General features: G+C 38.1%; 1 protein-coding gene across 3 annotated transcripts in view; it reads right to left on the bottom strand.

The window, feature by feature from the left end:
- Positions 1-16,996, bottom strand: part of anks1b (ankyrin repeat and sterile alpha motif domain containing 1B) — a 276,601-nt gene that overhangs the window by 47,522 nt on the left and 212,083 nt on the right. For all 3 annotated transcript variants that reach the window (XM_066667270.1, XM_066667271.1, XM_066667272.1), the window contains 2 exons: positions 8,055-8,153; positions 2,170-2,322 (listed from right to left, as the gene is read on the bottom strand). In XM_066667270.1, the coding sequence (XP_066523367.1) occupies positions 2,170-2,322; positions 8,055-8,153 (252 nt within the window). The remainder of the gene's footprint in view (positions 1-2,169; positions 2,323-8,054; positions 8,154-16,996) is intronic.

Raw genomic sequence — 16,996 nt, 5'->3', positions numbered from 1 at the left:
GGTTTTTTCTTCATTCGGAGTAGAGCTTCTTGCCCTCTGGCCTGCAGAATACTCACAGCTGCTTTGATAACATGATGACCAAAGTTGTTCCCCCAACAAATAAAAAGTTTGACTAGACAAATCAGACCTTGTAACTAAAATATGGACACTCAGGCTAGTCAGAATTGATCTGATCTGATTTTCTCTGCAGTGTACAGAACAGTGAACAGAGCTTTAATAACAGATATCACAAGCTGGATCCCCTCCACCATTTGTGGCCAGGATCCAAGAGAGCACAACTGGGCATTCTCCTCAAAGGGGGCCGAACTGGATCATATCAAAATTCTTAAAGGCCCATCTCTCTCTACTCAAATATATTATACATAAATTATTTATAACATCCATCCATTCCATCCATTATCTGTAACCGCTTATCCAATTTAGGGTCGCAGGGGGTCCAGAGCCTACCTGGAATCATTGGGCGCAAGGCGGGAATACACCCTGGAGGGGACGCCAGTCCTTCACAGGGCAACACAGACACACACACATTCACTCACACCTACGGACACTTTCGAGTCGCCAATCCACCTACCAACGTGTGTTTTTGGACTGTGGGAGGAAACCGGAGCACCCGGAGGAAACGCACGCGGACACGGGGAGAACACACCAACTCCTCACAGACAGTCACCCGGAGCGGGAATCGAACCCACAACCTCCAGGTCCCTGGAGCTGTGTGACTGCGACACTACCTGCTGCGCCACCGTGCCGCCCATTATTTATAACAGTGTATTCAAAATATGAAAAACGTACATTTGCACTATAGTTTATATATATATTGACTACTGAACTTCATTTTAGAGCATTAACTGCTGCAGCCATCACCAAATGTCGTTCTGTGAATCACTTTGTTGGCCCAGAGAAATGAATGGCGTTTAAGTTTAGCTTAGTTCATTAACACAGTGGCACAATATCCTATACATTACTGCACTGTCAAGTGAAAGAAAATAACTGCCAAGTTCCAGGGAGCCACTAATGATGTATTCTTTAAAGTGAAGCCTCAGGCCAATTAAAATCTTACATTGTGGGCCGCATTTGGCCTCCGGACTTTGGACTTAATCTTTCCTAATCCCAACCTTACCCTCTAAAATAACCTCAAATCCAAATTTTTATGCTATAAGTACAGTCCTAAGCCAACACAGTTGAGAACCAAATTAGATTCAAATATTGTTAAAGCCTGTACATCTGTAGGTAATATAGGGGCTGTAGTTAATAGTGTCATGCTGGTACACGGGTGAACGAAGTGGAGGAATTGTTTGCTGAGATGAGTGAACAAAGCTGAATAAAAACAAAGACAGAAACACCTAACCAGGGCTCAGTCTGCCAAAGAACAACATAGTGTTAAGATCATATTAACAGGAAGAGAGAGAGAGAGAGAGAGAGAGAGAGAGAGAGAGAGAGAGAGAGAGAGAGAGAGAGAGAGAGAGAGATAGAGATCAGTGTGATGCTCACTCTGCCACATAAGAAACTTCCATGTTCTAAGGTGCTTTTAGGAATCCCAGCAAACAAGTGAAACAACCACAATGAACCACGGCACGTGACTACAAAGACAGCTTATATGGAGACATGATGGGATGCACCTAAGAAGAAACAAGCTAAGAGAAACAAGAGGGAACAAGACAACGTAGACACAACCCCAAACCAAACTAAACCAGAAATAAAACAGGAGATCTGATATATGTATTTGGAGCTTTCCAAATAATGTAGGCTAATGTTTAATTAAGTCACACAAAGGATTTACCAGTGCCATAATTTAATGTTACAAAATGTGTTGTGATGTTGTCCACGTACAAGCCTACTATCAGGCACACACTCCCTCAGTCATGTGATTCACCAGTGGGAGATAACTGACAGTATGAAATTTGTTGTTATGAAGAAATAATACACGTTGACAGTACTGCAATCCCAAAGGAACAAAACAGCTTGAAACAACTAGACCATTAGTTCTCAGTCCTTGCCTTGGACTTTCTGCATGTTTTAGAGTCTTCTCCACACTTCCACACTCAGGAAGGGTTGGTTAATGAGCTGATTAGCTGTTTTGAAACATGTCAATGTACAGGGAAGTGGCTACACTTTGACAATCACAGGAAAGTCTGTTATAATGTCAGAGGAGAAGAGACTTTCAGGACTTACGTTTATGAGTTCGATTTCCCAGATCTTCTTCACCAGCTCCATAGACGTGTAGCCATTGATGAGGAAGGACTTGGTGTAGTCTCCCAGCTCCAGAGACTCCAGCCACTCAGCCACTGAGGTGGGGTTATTGCCATCATAGCCTATGGGTCGCACCTGAGAAAAAGAGAGATGGAGTCATATCAGCACAAAACCCTGTGCCACAACATAAAAACTTCTAATTACCTCAGAGGCCTGGCCCTAGTTTGTTTCAGTAATGCAAATGGTCCAGCAACTTGTTTTACTGCTTTTAATCTTTCATCTCCCCAGTCATATCCATTCACAGCGGCTGTGAGAGTAAAGAGTTTCAGCAGCGGACTCGTGGGTCCATCACTGCTTCCTGGCTCATGAGCAGGATGAATCACTCGTTTGAACATCATGTGATCACACCACTTCAGAGCAGTTTTAATGTTTTGCCCATAAGGTGAACTATTTTTAGACATTTCCTTTGTGAACACCCATACTTTGTCGCCTATTAAGAATCTTTTGCTGATGTAGGTTGCTTCAGATATGTATCCTCACTCAGCACAAAGAGGCTTTTTTGTAATCACCACTAGGTGTGACCCTAGGTGACCAGATCTCTGATTCCAGAATGCGAGACAGTGTCAGGGCAGAGGGTGTGGGGGGTGGCTGAGGTGAATTTTACAAGAGGCATTTTACAAATATCATTCATTTCAACTGTTCAGATACACTAGGTCTGTTAGGTGGAAATGCTAGTTGCTTAGTTTTGGATTTACAAATAGGTTTTAAAGATTTTTTTTTTTGTAACATATAGATGGAATTCAAAATTCAAACATACTCATGCTCTTATGTCATTTTATGGTAACTTTTGCATAGTAATAACAATGACAATTGTCCTTTCATTCAACAAATAATAAGCTAAATATTAATTAGTTCGATGATGGTAAATGAGAAGAATTTATTCACCACTGAGTTGAGTTCCATGAAGGAAAAAGTGCTGCAAAACATGTGTATCGATATATTTTGTATATATTGTGTCCAAATATACCTGAGTTCAATTTATTTAGTTTTTAGTACTGCACAACAGTTACCATAAAATGACAAAACAACGAAAGAATGTTTAAAGTTTGAATTATACTTTACAAAAAAAAAAAAAAACATATTTGTACACCTAATAAATTAGCTATATAATTTCTTAAGTATTTATGAATGGTTGTAAAAATAACACGCTTGTTTGGTTGTATCAGAAGAACGATACTAAAATACTTAATCGTAATATCAGCGTATTGTTGCGTTTGCAATACCAGCGAATGTGATTGGCAAGAACAAACGGTGTGCACCTTTTGTGTTAATGAAAACACCCAAGAATATACACACCCACTTTACCATTCATTTTCGATTAGCTTCTGACCAAAACCAGAGGTGTGTAGTGCTCATTTATGTCGAATAATTTGGGAACAAAAATTTTACTCAGATTTTTTTAAAATAAAGTATTCATCATTTTGAAACATTCCACAATAAAGAGAAGAATATTAAAGGAAATGTGTGCCATGATTAGATTAGTCCAAGCTTCAACTTGTTCTTGGAAAAAATGGAAATCGTTGTGAAATTTTTGTGGGTTCATAGACACAGAGTGTGTGTGCTGGACTGGCCTGCCTGCAGAACAGATCTGTTTCCTATATGTGTCAAGGCTTGCATCAAGTCAGGATAGGCAAAAAGTCCACTTGCAAAAGTGCAGCAATTAGTATCCTCAGGTCCCAAATGATTAAACAGTATGATTAGGTGACAAGGTGATGTAACACAGTGGCAAACATATCTCTGTTCCAACTTTTACAAAATACACTTAAGTCATTCAGTGAGACACTGGACATGTTTTCTTGTCCTTATTTCAGTTAAATAAAGATGACAGATGTTTGTCTTTATCCCTACTTTACAAGTGTTTGTATCACTTAAACTACAATGGTCACTTACATAAAAAATCTAGTCTAACGAGTGATTCCAGCTACAGCATATTAAAGTACACCTTTGGAGTGCACACTCTCCATAAAAAAGGGAAATTCTGGAGCAGCCAGACATGGGCTGGGAATCACAATGCCCAAATTTATGTGTCAGCTAGAGGGGTATAAACCCTCATTTAAAGCTGTAACATCCAATTATGTTTTTTTTTTCTTTTTTCAATTTCCTCCAAACAATTTCCTGAAGAGTTTTATTGCAGCTCACTTTAGGTAAAGAGAAACGTAAGGGCAAAATTGACTTAAGGTGTTTCTTCAAATAACCACAGGCCTTTTTCTTCCACTTAGAAAACCAGCACATCCATTTTTCAGTTTTGAGCCTGCAAAGCTGAATGTAGTGTGCATTAGGCTGCTAGACAAGCCAGGAGTGATTAGGTTTAAAACTCAGTACTCAGTACCCGGTAGGGTAATGCTGAATAATGTAGGACCTAATTAAAATTGCAGCTCTCCCAATGTAAAAATTGCACTTCATTTCAAATTAAAGAGTCATAATTTCAAAGTGATATGAAATGATGAATCGTTCAGCACTAGCTGCAAGCATGGTGTATAAAAGTTCAGCAGAACACTGCTGCTTCCGAGCCTGGTCCAACACAAACCCCCCTGTGTGTTACTTACTGTCCTTAGTCTGAGAGAGAGAGAGAGAGAGAGAGAGAGAGAGAGAGAGAGAGAGAGAGAGAGAGAGAGGATTTGCTGTCTTTCTCTACATTTAGACGTGCCAGTGAAGGGAGAAGGTGCTGACTTCAGCTCAAAGTTTCTTTCCTCTCACTCTGAGGCTGCTTATCTCCATAAGATTTCAACACAAACTCCACCACCAGCACAGAATGTGTCAGGTCTGTCATCTGTGTTACTGCTGAAAATCCTTTTGTTCATTACAGTCCCTCAATTACGATCTCATCCATCAAACTGGGTGGGTAAATTATGAAAAACGAAGAGCAGATAGTATTACAGTTTGTGTGCACAATCATACACTGCATAATTGATTTCCATGAAATATTCATATTGAGATAAGATGACTAAATAAAATGAAGTAAAGCCACTATTGATATACAGCAGCCCTGGTAAAGACAGAGCTCACAATTGCATACAAACTTTGATTTTCTACTCATATCTGACTGGGACAAATCCTCAAAAACAAAAAACAACAAAAAAAAAAAAAAAAAAAAAAAAAAAAATCTTATGCACTGTCCATTTGTGAATGTGTGTGTGTTTCAATTTGTGTGTGTGTGTGTGTGTGTGTGTGTGTCCGTCCATCTCAGCTTAGTCCCACAATTTTCCCCTCGTTTCTTTCTCTGCCCTATATGATTGTGAAGGTTAAGGGGAGTGGAAGGTTATTCAGGACATTGGAGAGATTTATTTATTATCAAGTCATATGAAAACACACACACACACACACACAGAAACACAGCACTGAGAATAGCTCTGGTGGATTACTGTTGTGGGGGGTCTTAGACTGAGCGCTCTTCTCTCTGGTGGGAGTGTTAGTGTGTTTATGTGTGTGTAATGACAGTGGGTGGGTACCATGAAATTTCATCCAGTAATAAAATCTGCAGAAGCAAACCACAAACTCATAACCACATGGCTTTTTGTTAGATGGTTTGTGGAGAGCAGTATATAGACTAATGTGGCTAATAAATAGCATCTATTTTTCTTCTCATGGTCCCATAACAAGACAATTTGTCAGATTTGATCCGATGTTTCTCAAGATGGAGAAACATATTTTTCACTAACTGTTTTTGATCTAATATTTTATAATATTTATAATATTTTAAATACTACAATGGACACAGTGGATTTCTGGCTTGTGCCCAGTGAGTCCAGGTAGGCGCAGAACCCACTACTCTGATTAAGATGAAGGGGTTACGTAATATGACTATGAATAAACAAATGAATAGTTCAGTTACCCTCCTGGATTGGAACTGAAGGCACACATTGGTGACCATTATTCTTGTGCTTTAGAGGAGTGTGTAAAGAAAAACAGAAGAGCAGCTGTTTCTCAGTTGATTGAAAAGAACGTTGCGGTGAAGAACCGGACTGTGCCAGCAACAACAGTCCTCCTACATCCACAAAGAGAAAAATATTGTAGTATGGCTGCAGTTCGCAAACCCCTCATTTCACAGACGAATGCACCTTTGAGAGTTCAGTGTTCTGGTCTACAGAGGTGTGGAAAAATAAGTGATATATTCAGATGGGAAACTATTGTCGTAATCTCCAGTTAATTAGTGAAGGCATAGGAGAGTGTATATAAAATGCTGCCCTCCAGTTGAACTCAGATGTTGGACTTTCCGTGCTCCAAGTATGTGATCTCAGCTGAAACGCCCTCACAAGTCAGAATTTCCGACTCAGAATGTTGGTGTAGCCTCACCAGCTCAGAGTCTAGAATCCAAAATGGCTGCCTTCTTATCAATAGCTATGTAAAAGCAGTAGTATCATACAGTTTATTAGCGCTTCTATCTATTAAATCAGTTGTACACCCCAAGCTGTCCAACTGCTGTATGTGAACATGTTCCCATGGGGATTGGATTTGTAAAATATTGTATTATGTGCTGTTATTTATGGGTTTAGCTAACAATGCTAAATGCGAACAAACAAACAATGAAAAGCAAACATTTGTCCTTTAGAGATTAGGTGTTCAAATTGTGGGGTGCGCAGGTGAAATGTTCGTTCATTCATTCATGTTTTCATTTTCTGCAAGTGCTTCATCTTGATTAGGGTCACAGAGGGCCCCGAGCCTACACAGAATGATTGCACAAGACAGGGACGCACCCTGAACAGGGTACCAGTCCATCAAAGGGCACCACACAATCATACATTGACACCTGTGAACAATTCTGAATAGTCAGTCCACATAACATTATGTGTAATTGAACTGTAGAAGGAAATCTAAGAGACACAGGGAGAGCACAACCTCCTCACAGACAGTGACCCAAGGTAGGGACTAAATTCAGGACCCCAAGATCCTATGGCTGACTGGCCGACTCCCATTCATTTGTAATTTTGTGGTAACAGTTGAGTGGTATAACAAAACAAACAAACAAATAAAGAATCTTTTTTTTTTTTTTTGCCATTACATTTATTATGAGTTCTATCAAGGGAAAAGCACTGTAAAAGCACATGCATCAATTTGTTCTGTTCTTGGGGATAATATTATATCCAAAAGTATATGTAATCTATTTAAAGAAAAGCACAATTTAAAGATGTACATGTAATAATTATTATTACTATTATATTTGTAATAAAATGTCAATAGAGTTTTAAATTATAATATGTTACATAGAAGTACTTAAAAAGTTATTTATACACATAATACATCAATTTTGGTAGTATATATATTTTAGTTATGGTGGGTTGAGGGGGAAAAATTCTCGAAAAACAAAAACAAACAAACAAAACAAACAAACAAACAAACAAAAACAGTCCAGCTATTAGCTTGTGGGTGCTCAGGGTCTTATTTGGAAAATTTTGTTTAGCTTTCTTAAAAGGCTTTTGATTTTAAGACACATTATAAAGATTTTAAACACATTTTAAACAGCATCCGAGTGAGAATGTGCTTATTTGCATATTCCCTCAATTTGGCACCCAGCCATGGGTTAACTTCTGTGACATGTTAATAAGAGGATTTCAGAAAAATCCATCAATACATCTGTGTATCATTTAGAATTTACCTACTGAATCTGAAGACAAGCAGTAATGTTTTCACAGTAACATATATATCAGTTTAAATGCTGAATATTCTGAGCCTTAATTTAATAATCAAAAATTTTACTTCATTAAAATTATGGCTTAAAGGTATATTACCAAAAGTAGCATTCAACAATCAACTTGTTGACATCACGGCTTATGCGTGACCTCTAAGAAACCCCTGATCAGCATACTCACCCTGGGCAGGAGGCGGATGGCCTGTAGAAGGCGCTGTCTGTGGGCAGAATTTAGAATTCCAATCTCCAGCAGGTCCTGGTCCTCCACCACATTACTACCCTGCATGAGAAAATGAAGTAATACTTAGTAACACAGTAAAAAATGCATCAATCACTCCATTAACCAATATGCTAATCAACATGCTTTGCAATTATCTAGTGTAGTAGATAATCAAATAAATAAGAGAAGTGTTTGGAAAGTGAAATTAGAGATCTGCTTCTATAGAGAGGTGATAGCAAATTCAGTACCAGTCAATCTGAATCCTGGAGTCTAAAGGCCAATTAATGCTACAGAATCAGAATTGAGCTTTATTGGGCATGTATGGCCATATGCTGGGTGCAGCATTTATGTGCAGGAGTAACAAGGGCAGGTGAGAGAAGATCCTGAAGACGAACTAGCTGGAGAGTTAAAGTACAGAGGATGGAGTGTATAGTGTGTGTTGTATTATAAACCAAGAATTTTAAAGTGCAGAAGAAAGAAAAAGACCAGAAGATATAGTGTTACACTGCAGGCTGCACAAGTGCCCAAAGTCATTGTGAGCATTTGTTTCTGCTTGCTCTATAGATACACTGCAAAAACATCAGGGCTGATTTACAAATATTTTTCTCAACCCTACGTAGTACACAGTTTTGTGGTGTAGTAGTATTAGAAGTGTACTATTTAGGGAGTAGGGTGCTATGTAGGGAGTATGGAGCATAGTTTACATGCTGTTTCCTGCCTTGAAGGGAGTTTTTTCCTGAAGGCGTCCATATTTTTCCCTTGTTGTAACTTTTTATTTGGTCTATAACGTTCAAACCATGAATTTGCTGATGTATGCAGTTTCCTCGCTGTGTCTGAAACTGTGCTCTATTCACTATAAAGTGCACTATTCAATCTCACAATGCTCAGCAAAATGTTGTGTACAACTCATGTACACTAGTTGATAGCAGACTATACATAATCCCACTGCACTGCTTGGTTCAACACCTGTATGGGGTAGTGTCCAAAATCATCCACTACACGCCTAAATTCAGTTTCTTATAATAGTGTACATAAATATATGAAAAAAAAAAAAAAGTTATGACATGTCTTTGAAGAAGCATGCGACAGTGTCCATGCTCCCATGTTTTTAAGATTCTGTTGTCAAATGAGTGTTAGGGAAAAAAATAGTACCCTAAACCGAAGACAGAGTTACGGAGAAAAACAAAACCAAAACAAAAATAAATAAAACAAAGAAAGTATGTGAAATCAGAAATTGAAGTAGAGACTGACTGGTTGAAGAATGCAAGAGAACCGAGGCTGCTAGTGTAGATCAGGTGAAAGTTCTGATGTTGTATAGGGACTGAAGCACATCCTCAGTGTATAGGTGCAAAAAATAAAATACACCAAAATACAAAACAACCTATGAAAACTTGTGAATTCTTTTGGTATTCATAGCTGTAAGTTTGACAGATGTGCCAGCATAGCCATGCTTACACGCTTATTGATTCAGAACCATCAACATGATGAATTCATTACACCCGTTGTCCTTTCTGCATCTATAACGCGCAATGCAAACGCATGGCAAACACGTTCAGCACTATCAACCTATTGCTTCACGCTAAGCTTCACCTTTAATGACCTTTCTATAAGCCCTGTAAGACCAATCAAGCAGACATCCGACAGAGATCTGAGGGTGCACACACTCATGCACACTATCTGTATTATATAGTACCCTGGTTCAGACTCTAACAAGCAAGCTAAGGGTGAGAGATGGAAAAGAAAGAGAAAGAGAGAGATCAGAGAGGCTTGAAAACGATGTTGACAATGCTGTTTGTCTTGGCCTTGCTACATAAAACGTGGACAAGCTTGGAGACAGCATTACTGCGACACCTCAAGCTGATTAAATCAACCCTGAGCAGTCAACCTGCTCTCAGATCAATACACAGAGCAGTGGATGGAGTCCACAGGTACGACAGTATGATAACTATGATAAGCTGTACTCACAGGAGAGGATGGACATTTTACTTCGTACTTTACTTCTCTGTTACCCATCTCTCACAAATCATCTCTACCTAGTAAGATAAGCCTCACAATAGTTGCACACCAATATATGGTGCATGTTTAGAGAGCTATCAGGATTTCGTCAGTTGTTTAATGATGTCCATAAAGCCAAGGGAGGCACAATTCTGCAAGAAGTTAACTGTCCACCTTGGTGAAGCAAGATAGTAAAGGAAACATGCTCCTGTGTGACCTGTTTCACACAATAGGTATGTTTTTGTTGTTGCTCCAGTTTACAAATCACCTGCTGCTCCATAAGGACACATTCTGTTGGGTATTTTGCATATCAGTCATTTTGCCCTCTCCTGTTCAAAGAGGCAGGCATCAAGCTACAAATCAAGCTAAAATCATGCTACAGAATGTACCAGACACTCTGACAATAAAAAGAGGCTCCAAAATTGTAATAATAAACAGTAACTTCAGTTCATTAGGTGTATGAAAATGGTGTAAAGTATTTTTGTGTAATGCATATTTGCATATAAAAAATTAAAACATTCTTCCATTTGCCATTTATAAAAAAAAAGCTACCTTACAATTGTCACATAAAACACACACAATAATAATTATAAAAATAAAAATAATAACAATATTGTTATAATTGTATAAAATGTATATAATAATAAGTATAATAAATAAAATAATAAATAATTAAATCTTATAACTAACTAAATAAATAACTAAATCTTTTTGTGTAAAAGTGATGTGTATCAAGCAATGTATTTATAACTACTATTGGTTCAGTAAAGCTAAAGACATCAGTGTGTCTCTACAGGGCACAATGAATATAGCACATTTGTCCTTCAAGTGAATGATGATAAAAAGCCCTACACAACCTCATTTTGGCAAATAAAAAAAAAAAGGCACCATGGTTACAGACCACTCCCCCTGATTAACATGCAGAACATCAATTACCTTGGACAAGTAGACAGGAAAGTACCAATGATGATAAATACCATGATGCAACACATGAAAGTGAGTTCTTGTTGAAAATAGACCAGATAAAAATAGCATTAGCACAACAGGAGAACACACAAGCGTCTCCCGCTTGAAAGCCAGAGGCATCTAAAGTCACTGTACATGTCAAACTTTTCAGAGGAGGGACGCTCATTTAGGATCCACAGCCACTCAGTGTGAGGCCTGAAAGGCAAAAACTGATCTTACTTTGATCTACATTGATCTAATCGAACGCACTAGTTGGTTGGAAATGGATGTCTCAGTGGTGTTGAACATCTAATCTTCTCACCAGCTCCAATCTCTTTTATCAGAGAGTGAAGATCTTGGGCATCTCTCACGCTGGAGCACAGTGGAGCATTATTAACAGGACTGGTCTGACTTCATGTGTTTCCATGTAGAGTGGGGCCACCACACACCGACATTGAAGTGGCAGAACATGAGAAGAAGCTTTATAGCTTCCCAGCTTCATCAGAGACTGGAAAACACTGCGGCAAAGCAGCAGCATGCCATTTAATATTAATCATATCTGAAGGCATTTCAGAAGGGCTCGCTCCATCAGATATTTATACCAAATGAGAGGCAGGAACGGGCAGATCGAGACTGGCAAAGGAGGGAGGCAGGGGGTGTGGGAAAAAAGAGGGAACGAGAGAGGAAGTGTCTTTATGAGGTTCTTTCAGATGTCCCAGTCATCCGGAGCTAGCGCAGTCTTACATAATAATGATCTACTGATAGAGCAGGTGCAGGGGTGTTTGTCCTGTGTGTGTGTGTGTGTGTGTGTGTGTGTGTGTGTGTGTGTGTGTGCGAGAGAGAGAGAGAGAGAGAGAGAGAGAGAGAGAGAGAGAGAGAGAGAGAGAGAGAGAGAGAGGTACTTTCAGCTAGCTTGAGTCTAGTTTTCAGCATTATCAACATAGCAGTATTTTATTATTTTATTTTAATTAAGCTGATGTTTCAGGAAGTTTAATGGACTAAAACTCAGAAGAGTTCAAAGTTCTTGTAGTTAACTGATGAGACAGCCTGTCACAAGTGATTGCTAAAAAACATGCTCTATGAAACTATGAAAATGCAGAAGCATGACACCCTCTCCTGTTAATCGACGGGGGAGGGGGGGTGTTAAAACTTTATATAAGCTTTTTTCTCTTAAAGTTGCACCCATTGTTTATTGTGTACTATGGGGCCCTACAACCTACAGCCAACATTTCTTCTGAAACAAAACCGGGCAGGCCTAGTTTTGCTGGATCGCCATTGACTGCATAATGTTTGTCATACAAGTATTTTCTGGCATTTCAACTACCGGAAGGTAGGGTAAAATATAATTACCCTGAGAATCTTTGGTGATACAAAGCAATGTGTTTCTTTACTTGTTGTGGTATAAATAAATGTAGAAATAATAATAATAAAACATACATACATTATATATATATATATATATATATATCATTTGCATAATTTGTAGTATTTTCATATTATTATATAGATTTTTCTAAGACTGAGAAGACCAAGATTTCACAGATTCAAATCACAATTTTTTATTGATTCATTTTAGAAACTTACTTAAAAACAGTTCTGTTTTGTCCAGCAAAAAAAAACAAAAACTCTCAGCTATATCCTTTTTTCCACTACTAATTTCAATACTAAGGCGGTCTGTGGACGGTATCTCAATATATCAAAATTCTGTGTCTTTAAGTACTAGGCCATGAATTAATTTATGTGCATTTAAGAGAGCCACAAGAAGGGGGTGCTATGGGAGCTCACTGAATACTGATGCAACAGTCTGAAAATGGGTGGGGGAAAAACACAACCCAGCAGCCCACTGCAATTTTGAGTTTAGAGCTGAGTTTGGGTTGAAAGAGAGAGGAAAGAAGCTGAAAACAAATAAAATACACAGAAGACACTCAACTTTGTGTTCACAGAAACGAGGCTTTATCCTCTAAAAATGTGTGTTCTGAGCCTCTGTTTGCTGCTAAATCATCTGCTGTAGTGCGCTAAACCACAAATGCCTGTAAGCTGGCCTGCTGTGCTTCTAAACAGTGTAGAGGCTGTCTTATTTAACTTATTTACAAACTTTTCTGTTCCTCCAGCACCCGTCGCTGAAATTTGCTTTGTCAGCAACTGAGTTTTTCTCTTCAAAACAGTGTCAGTGTGCACTTTTGGGCTGCGCTGAGCTGAACTGCACAGTGCTGAAAGTCCTTCACTCGACCCACACAGAGGTACGAGGCTCCCGCAGCCCGTCCTCGAACCTGGAACAAAGGTCTGGATTTGAAGACCTCTGCCCTAGACATTGGAATATTACGTTAGTTAGGTCAGGTAGGTGAGGTCAGGTACTATATTAAGCTCATGTGTAACTTGTTCATTTATTTTAATGCTTTTCTATGGTTATTAAGTAAGCTGAGTGTGAACTTTTGAACATTTATCAGTGTCCACAATGTGTGGACTATGATAAGGAGTGTATACAAATTTTGAACATATAAATGTAGCTTTAATGTAATGAGAACTAAATGAGATACTCAGGGAATCATTATTTTCTATGTGAAGACATGCTATAATAAATACTCAGTTGCAAAATACATTGTGAGACATTCAGAGCTAGTTCGAACACTGACTCAAACAGCTACTAAGGAAGCGCTACTGAGGCAACCTGAGGTTAAGAGCCTTAATCAAAGGAACAACAGTCATTCGGCTGTTACTAAATCATATACCCACTTAAGCTATTGTCTTAGACTGTAGGACAACTGCCATGCCAACATGCTGACAACTCAACACGTAGAAAGCCATTTACTGACATATTCTCATGTCCACTGATTCTGAGGTCATGAGTGTGGTTCAAACATAGACACATGTGCATTGGTTCTAAGTTCAGTGCCCCAAACACTTAGCCATCCTGATCAATAAGGACAAAAAACAAAGGGGTGATAAACTACATTATGCTTTCCTGAGGCCGAGAGGATATTGTCAGCACAAAAAAAACCCTGAACAACTGCATGTTTAAGGCAATTAGGAGAGAATATTTGGTACAAATTTAAAATAGGACTACCCTTATAAAGGTTCACAAATTTAAATGTATTTAATAATTGGTTATTAATTTGGTTATAACAACTTAAGAAACATTTGTAACACATAGATAGAAAAGGCAACAGTGACCTGTTGTTTGTCTAATAGTGAAAGTGTTAGACAACACAATATCAATGTAAGGAATGAGCTAAGACTTCAGAATGTGAACTTAGACATTTCATATTTTAAGGTACACCATATCAGTATTGTCTAAAAAAGACATTCTATCAGTGGTTAATTGATTAAACTTTGTGGTTAAATGGTTTTTCAAGTTTTGGCTTAATGTTTACTCATGGAGACGTCAAAGTAAGATACATATCTGGCAAAATCTGAAGTTTAGCAGTAGGGATGAATGTGGTTTCACTATTTGGCAAACAGCAAGTCATTGTTGCCCTTTTTATCTGACCATTACAACTGATATTTAATCACTTTTACTGTGTTTTCAACCTAACTAATACTATTAAACGTTTTAAATGTTTAAAAACCTTTAAACTTTATTCTAAAGTGGTACCAAATATATGTAACCTACAAACATGACTACATATGATAGATATGGACCCATGGTTTCTTATATGCTTTATAAGCTATATGGACAAAAGTTTGCAAATCTCTTTACTCAACATTTTATCTGATCTTTAGAAATAAAATGTATTGACCGAGTCCTATGTAACTGGATTCAATGCAGTGCAATATGAAATAAATAAAAACTGAGCAGAGCATAATTTAAAGCAGGGGGAGATGTAACATGGACATTTTATGTAGTTCAATAGGCTGCAGTAGAAGATTATTTCAGTTCTCTTGTATTCCCATAGCAACCTTCCCTTAGAATTTTGACAGCAGTCAGAGAGATTTTCCTCCAGATTCACACTGAAAATAAAAATAAATTTTACATTGCATTTTTTTTGTTAGTGACTCATGTGTTTAAGTAATAAAATTCACACCTGTATTAATACATTTTCAAGCTTAGTGATGAATGTACTAAAGCATGTAAACAACTCACAGTGAGAGCTTGTCAGGCTAAAGTATAGGCAGTTTTAACACGGTGTTACAACTAAATAATTTTACAATTAACACTAAGCCCATATCTTGGAACATAAATCAAATTTCAGAAACCAGATTTCTGATGACTTTTGTGTGCTCAAACACATGTTTGTGAAAATGTCTTATAGATATCATGATATTATATTTTTTTGGTGTAACACCCACCATTAACTTAATGTGTGTTAATGCATCATGACAACATTCTTTATTATACAGTTTCAATCAAAATAATTCAATCCCCAGTGCAAATTAAGTTTATTAGCAAACTTTCAGCTGACTGCAATTAACAAATCAGACAAGTTCAAATTAAATAGCTCAACTTTAACCAGGGCTTTCCCCAAATTCAACACAAATGTCACAATTAATGACTACTGCATTCTCAGGTTTATTCAACCTGCTAAATAGAATCCCTCATAAGAGCAAATCAGGTGTTGTCTCAAGCACACCTGATGCAATTTATCAAGAGCTGTTTTAGTTGCATCAAGTGGGCTTGAGCTCAAACACATCAAATACCTGGACTGGCGAATGGATTTGTTGATTTTGATGTTTGACTGCTTTTGATGTTGAAGAGATTGGTCCAAAATGTTAAGAGACGAGGTTATGGCCTGATTAATTTGTGATCACAAATTCATGCAAAGATATGGGCATCTGAATATAATACCACCAACCCACACTTTACAAATATATATGAAGGTATAAATATACATAGTATAAAACCTAAGGGAACAACAGATTTGTCTACCTTTGCAGACACCAGATACACTTTAATCTGGACTCAGATGCAGATGAGAGAATGTCCAAGAACATTTGAAAATTATCATTTGCTTGAGCTAAGGCTTGCCGAGAGAGAGAGAGAGAGAGAGAGAGAGAATGTGCAACAATGGAGAGAATAAGAGACAGAGCAAGCAAGAGCGACAGAGAGACAGCTTAATGAAAATGAATCTATTCTAAGACTATTCATTCCAGCTTTGCTTAGTGAGAGAGCGGACTGTCTTACACACATCCCTCTTTACACTGTGCTTTTAGAGCTCTAAAGCTCATGAGAACAGAAATACACTATAATGCTCTTAAATTCTGCCAGAAGGCTGGAGATTGCTGCAGACATTCGTCTATTGTGTTGTTTTACAGAATGCCTGAGATGCCAGGCTGCATTCATACCTCTCTGTTTGTGATATTACACAACCCAATGTATAGATCACAAATAAGTTCCTGATGTATGTGTGACGACTTGTGCGTTTATGTAAATGGATGAATAAAGAAGCTATACTAATGCTGAGAAGTGAATGGAACCATCCAAAGCTGCAGAAACAGTGTTTTCTCGTGTGGCGCAATGCATGAATCGGCCCACTCACACTGCAGTTGCCTCGGCAACCACATGAACAGATGCAGGTCAGAGCTAGGAGAGGGCAATCGCAAACGTCACCAAACAGATGAAAAATTAGTCCTATTTACAGTAGTGTGAATATTATTCTGCCCAAACTCTCCAGTCTGGGGAGGTTTATTAGCTTTCCAAAACTATAAATCCCACAAGACTCTGTAACAAATCCTACCTGTGAATTTTCTACTTCATCACATGACAGACAGAATACTCCTGTGCCACCAAGTAACAACACTGTACACACTAAAGACCTGTCAGCCCTTCAAAAAAAACTCTCTTCCAAAGTATATTTCCAGAGTAAAGTTCATTTCAAACTCCATTGCAGTCTTTCTTAGCTTCTGCTTCATAAATATTTTCAATGTATTTTCTCTGGAATTCTGTAAGACTTGACACGGATAAATAAAATACGATTTCCACATTGGGATGTTGCATAGTATTAGCTTAAAGCTAAGACCCTTGAAGA

The sequence above is a fragment of the Hoplias malabaricus genome, chromosome 4 (assembly GCF_029633855.1).
Source record: "Hoplias malabaricus isolate fHopMal1 chromosome 4, fHopMal1.hap1, whole genome shotgun sequence".
Lineage (NCBI taxonomy): Eukaryota > Metazoa > Chordata > Actinopteri > Characiformes > Erythrinidae > Hoplias > Hoplias malabaricus.
The sequence above is the reverse complement of the archived record's forward strand: the minus strand, read 5'-3'. Positions and strand labels throughout refer to the sequence as shown.